Source organism: Cyprinodon variegatus, unplaced genomic scaffold, assembly GCF_000732505.1.
Source record: "Cyprinodon variegatus isolate N-32 unplaced genomic scaffold, C_variegatus-1.0 Scaffold517, whole genome shotgun sequence".
In the NCBI taxonomy this organism is placed as follows: Eukaryota; Metazoa; Chordata; class Actinopteri; order Cyprinodontiformes; family Cyprinodontidae; genus Cyprinodon; species Cyprinodon variegatus.
In genome coordinates, this window is record NW_015150970.1 from 604,848 (window position 1) to 611,081 (window position 6,234).

Below are 6,234 nucleotides of genomic sequence, written 5' to 3' on the forward strand. Positions count from 1 at the left end.
CTATCCTATAATCTGTCCTATAATCTATCCTATAATCTATCCTATAATCTAATAATCTTCTAATATGATGCTAAAAGTTGAACATGAGTTAAAAAGTCGAGTAATCCAGAACAATGAGTCCTTCTTAAGGCCACAGCTGCCCTTTGGGAGTGAAGCTGTCATCCACAGCTGCTGCTGCTGGTTCCTCTGACCACCAGGGTGGAGTCAGGGTGCCTTGCCCAAAAACGCTGGAACTGGAGTTCAAACCGGCAACCCTGCTGTTGCAGGGGGAAGTCCTGCGTCTGATATTGACATGGGGAACTCAGACGGTATAATTAAGTTGACTCATGGCCTTCTCCACATAATGTGTTTTAAACTGCAAAGCTTTACTGGAAACATTCCTTCTGGATTCTGGTTCTTTATTTCTGATCAACTAACTTCACTCAGGTTTGTTTTCTGGCCTCATGGAGGCAGATTCCTGCCCGCTGCATCCTCCTGGGTCTCCTCCTGTCTCTTCCATTAGCATGGTGTTAAAAGCTCACAGCCTGTTAATGCTTGTTGTCTGCACTAATGAACCCACAGAAGCAGCAGAGAGGAAACTGCCTGACTCCACCCCCCCACCAGAACCCCCTGAGATCTGCTGCTTCTCACAGAAAAAAAGCTTTTCTCCAAAACATGTCTGCCGTCCTGCTTTTCAGCCACGATGAGTCATTTTCAAAACAAACACGTCGTCCCCTGAACTACGAATAGAAACATTCATTTCCATCTTAAAGAGGATTTAAATCCTTTTTATTCCTCCTCTAACTAACCTCTTCCTCCAGGAGCAGAAACTCAGAGATCAACAGGAATAAGAAAGAACAGGAAATCACAGAGGAAAGTCTGGGTTTGCCTCTTTATACGAATCTATGACTTCACTCACTTCCACTATATTGATAATAAGAGATCAGAGGAAGGAGAATCGCCGCCACAGAAACTGTTTCCTTAAAAAATATGTAAAACGATGCGAAAAACAGAAGAAATGTCTTTTCAGCCTGAAACGTTGGAGGAACAGTCTGATCCAGAGAGGAGAATAAAAAAATATGACAGCCGTATATTTAAGCTGTTTAGGTGACATAAAAAAATATAAAATCCTTAAAAGCAGCAGAGAAAACTTCAGCATTATTCAGCAGAAATAAAGGATGTAATCATTCATGTTATCCGTAATTCTGATGATGGTTTAATGCAATCTTGATTTCAGAAACCTGTTAAATGGAAACGCTTCCACACTATGAAGGAAGACAGACTTCCTGAACTTCCTGAAGACTTTTAGCTAATTTCCATAACCCAACGCTAAACTACTCACAGTTCTCATCCTGCACCGCATCGTTGGATGAATATCTACACTCTGTGAATCTATTGCCTTCAGGATGTTCAGTTCTGCACTTCAGCTAAAGTTCTAGACCTGGTTCTGCCAGAGTCTCACGGCATCCCAGATGGATTTAGCAAAGCAAAGACCTCCTGATGACTGCAGGAAAACAATAGAGGTTCAGCTTCACCTGGAGGCCACGCCCACCAAGCTCTGCTCAGGTAGCTGAGCAGCAACATACCGGAGAGGCTATGGAAGCACAGAGTACAGCGTAAGAAGAAGAACTGCTTGTTGTAACACAAAATAATAATAATAATAATAATAATAATAATAATAATAATAATAATAATAATACAGGAACGCCAAACGCTTCCTACAGAATCAGAAACAAACAGAAGATAAAAGCTGAATGAGGAAGCAGCTGGAGAACAGGAAGAGCTGTGGACTTGCTTTAAATGACTGGAATCTGAGTGTTTATGGCATCAATAACATTATTTCGGATTTCTATTTAAGAGTTGGACCATTTTTTCCAACCTTTTTTCTCTTTTTTTAACAGCTTGTTAAAAACAAGAAATAGTTTCTAGTTCAGTGATCTGCTCTGTAGCCTTCTCAATGCAAGCTGTAAAACATAGATGTAAATAAGCTGTACTTCACTGGCTGTATTATATTAATCTAAACTAAATACTATTTAGGACGTAAAAAAAATGACTATTTTCCCCAAAAATGAAATGAGTAGGGATGCAGGGATCTGTAAATTTGGGCCGATATCGTTATTGGCATCGCTTTTCATGACCGATAACTGATATTTCCCGATATATATAAATATATTCCCCTATAACTTTAAAAAAGCGATAATGCACCGCTTTACGTATGTCATCGTAGCTCGCTTCGTTTCTGGTGTCAAACTACCAAACAAACGCCTCAGGACATCCAGAGGCACCCAGATCACTGGGACTCAAGGAGGGCAGACACCCACCAGAGAAGGGGGGACAGAGCACCCAGAGCCAGACCCCTAGGAGCCAAAGCCCAAAAGGGGCCCAGTCCCTGAGGGGCCATAGTATCGGGATCCCACGGGGCCTCAGCACCTCGCACCACAGGTGCCCCACAGGTGGGAGACCCCCACAGGACCAGGAGGCTCAGGCCCGGCAGCCACCAGGAATGACAGCGCCCACACCATCAGGAGGCCAAGAGACACAAGCACCTGTCACTGTTGGGAGCATAAGAAGGGGGAGGAGGTGGGCCCTAGCCATACTTGGAGCCTCAGATGTTCAGCACGTGGGACGACAAGTAGATCCCTCAAGGGGGGAGCAGGGTCAGAGCAGGATCCCATGCAGAGGTTCTGCTACCGATGTCGCACACCTCAAAAACATCCTGACTACGCGTCGGATGGTTGCAAACCTGCACGGACCTCAAGCGGAAGTGCACAGACATAAAGCAGCTTTGATTGGTCCTTGGTATGCCTTTCCGGCTGTCTGTGTGGTCATTCGTCTCAATTCGGTGCCGGCGCGCGGCAATTTTAGAAAAAGAGGAACGACTACAATTGAAAACCTACGGGTCCTCATTTGTCTTTTTGCCAACTCCACTAACAGAACCTGTTCCTCTTCGATGTCTAGCAACTCTAGATCGGTGACCATGATATCTTGTAGACACGCCATTGTTGTTTTGCAATATAAACACTCCCGTAGGCGCTGGCAAAGTTCTCATGACCACCCGCCGAGTTTCTTGCGAGTTCTCGAATAGGCTCCCTCTTGCGCTTTGGCGGGAAACTGCTGTGCAGAAGCATACCAGCAACACTGGTTTGCGACCAGACCCAAGCGGCATTTGATGTGTGCGGTGGCAGAAGTCTAATCTGCCCTTACAGCTGCTTAGCGCAGGTCTGCATGATCTTAGGGTTTTGCTGTTTGTTGTTTTTAAACAGGAAAAAGGAAACAATTAATAAAGGATTACTTCTTTATGAATCTATGTTTCATAAAATAATCCAGAAAAGAAAAGACAAGCCCCCCCCCCACCCCCCATTACTCTGCTTCTGGGACTTTAGTTGATGGTTTCAGATGAAAATGATTCCCAGTAGATCTAGAGTCTCAGTCTCTGTGTTTCTCTTCTAACAGAAGAAAACATGTTTGCATCCAAAAACCAGTCGCTGTCTTTCTTCAGTTGCCTCCCACCACTCCGCTTTCATCCAGTGGATAGCAGTCAGTCCGATCAATACCTCATCAGCTTCCTGCGAGGCTGAGCCGCAGTTGGTGGAAAAATACAGCTATTCCAACACCACGCATGCCTTGTTTTGTTGTTTCTGCTCTTAAATGTTTATTCCCAGCTTGACAGCAGCACTCAGGCCTGCAGAGGTAATAAAGCTGCAGTGTTTTCCTGCTTGCATCATGTGTTCAAACTGTTCATCTACTTTTCAAAGCAAGGTTTTCTAGAAGAATATTAGAATATTAAAAATCATAAGCAGAGAATTTTTGCTTCTGAGGATTATTCCTGTCATGGTTGTATCTTTCAAAAATGGAAACATGTATATCTATAAATATCTCCAAAGGTTTTACTAGAAAGGTAAAATAAGTCTAATCTGGCACCTGAAGCTGATATTAATATTAATTCTCATAAAACTTATGTTCCTTCTCTGATGGAGTCAGTGCTAATTGAAAGGACGAATTTCAGGACCAAGGACAGAGTTCCGGGCTGTGGGCGGTTGATGCGTCACTTTTTGATCCGTTCCTTCATCTTTTCCACTCAGATGGGCTCAGAGCCACAACCTGCTAATTCACTGTGGTCGGCTAAGTGATCCCGCCGCTGCGCCGCTCTTCATCACTAACAAACACCATGGGACTTTCAGCAACCAAAGGAGCTCACAGAACTTAGAGGAGCGTTTCCAGAACTGGTCCAGCGCTGCAGGGAAAACTTTTCTGGTTTGATGTTTGGCAGGACGACCTGTGATGGAAACAGCAGTGGTTCAGCAGACAGCGGCTCTTAACCCAAATGACCCTGATGATCCTAACTTTCCTCCTTCTCTCTGTGTGTCTGCAGGCTGTGGAAACAAACTTGGCCTCCAAGGACAGCCACTGGGTCTTTGTGAATGAGGTAAGACACCAAGATAAAAGCCTACGAGAAAAACTTTCCGTCCGAGTCACAATAAAGACGGATGCTATAGATTTTCTTTGGGATTTAAGCAGACGGCCGTTTTTGGGCCGTCCTCGGTTTAGGACTAAGGTGTGAAGTGGGTGAAATAGGAAAATATTTCATGTCAGGAGGTTCGTTCACTGCTTTAGATTCTAGAAAACTACAAAAAGAGACGGGAATACTGATGGAAGGCAAGTTAACGCTCAGCAGGAATAAAACCATCGCATATCATTGATAATAAAGTGAACTGCTGTAAGTTTGGGATCTGCATGGATTCATGGCTAAATCACTGACTGAGGATCTGGACATTAAATCATTTTACTCCAAAAAGCTTTAGCCTTCTAATTTAACAGTCCTTATCTGATCTCATGCCTTCTCTCATGGCTCTGTGTCATTTGGCCTTACATTTGAACAAAACCTAATTACCTGAGGAAGCCATTGGAAACGTTAACTAGATGGAAACAGATAACTGTAAATGACACATCAACTCTCTTTGAAATGGAAATGTTATTCTTTGTGAACAAAAAGCAGCTCTTAGTTACATCCCAGCTGCTGCTGTAGAAGCCGTTCCAGTTCTCAGCTTTTATTCAGAACTGAATCTATCAGAGCCACCATCCTCTGTTTGGGATTCTCCTCATTCTGCCGCCTCCTATCCGTCACCAATAGCTGCCTGTAACGGTGAAAATGCTCCGTTGATAATGAAAAGCAAGACAAAAGCCTTTAAAAACAACTGCATTTGTTGTAATGATTATGGAGCTCAGTTTAAATTAGAAGCACTAAATTGTACATACAGTGATTTGACTGCACGGGTTGCAGGTGATCTACAAGGATTGCTGCACAAAACGTGGAGACTTTCAAACCATTTGGTTCATTCAAATGAGCAGATTGCATGTCCTACAGGCAGACTGAGAGTGGCCATGAGATACAGATGAGGTACAGAGCCATGGAGACGCAGGTAATACTGGTAATTAAATAAAATATGGTAATACTAAAAGGAAAAGAGAATAAAGCATAACTGCCCTTCCGGCATGGTAATGTTTTATAAAACCGAGGGAGAAAGTTATCTATTTTGCAAAAGATCTGTACCATACATTTTTGTATTTGAAAGTTTTTTTGCATGTGTGTATCGTCCGTGAGTTTGTGTGGTTTAGCCATTAGAATATATAATGTGCGTACAGATGAAGCCATGTAACAATACAACACTGTTGGAACATAAACCATGATAAAGTTTTGGACATTGAGGACCAATGTCCATGTTTCATCTTAACATGATCACTGGAGGAGAGGATGAAGCTTTGCTCATGAAACAGCTGTGAGAACCATCTTCTCTGCTCTGCAACCCCCTGCAACCCAACTCTACTCCACCATTCAAGATATTAAATACTTAACATTTCTCCCGCTTAAAAGGCAGTGGATTTAGGTTAAGCACTAACCAATGATAGCTGGCAAAAAATTATCAATACAATATACACTTCATCCATTTCTGTTAGACACAGACTAATCCCATATTAAATATTTAATTACTTGCACCTGTGCTGGACTAAACTAGGTGAAATGTACCCTGGCGTGGACCCAAACTGAAAACAGGCATTTCTGGTATATATTTTTGGTCAAATCTGACTTCTTCCCACAGTCCAAAAACATGACTGTTAGGTTTATTGGCTTATCTTAATTCTCCTTAGGTGTGAGTGAATGGTTGTTTGTCCTATTTGTTTCTGCGATGGACTGGAGACCTGTCAGGGGTGGACAGCTGGAGATAAACACCAGCACCCCTTGCAACCCGACTTGGG

The 6,234-nt window shown here is 43.1% G+C and overlaps 1 protein-coding gene across 1 annotated transcript in view; it reads left to right on the forward strand.

The window, feature by feature from the left end:
* The window catches only part of LOC107094971 (glutamate receptor ionotropic, delta-1-like), a gene marked incomplete at its 3' end in the record, with an annotated part of 329,801 nt that overhangs the window by 318,645 nt on the left and 4,922 nt on the right, over window positions 1-6,234 (forward strand). The window contains exon 5 of the mRNA XM_015390908.1: window positions 4,352-4,405. Within this exon, the coding sequence (XP_015246394.1) occupies window positions 4,352-4,405 (54 nt within the window). The remainder of the gene's footprint in view (window positions 1-4,351; window positions 4,406-6,234) is intronic.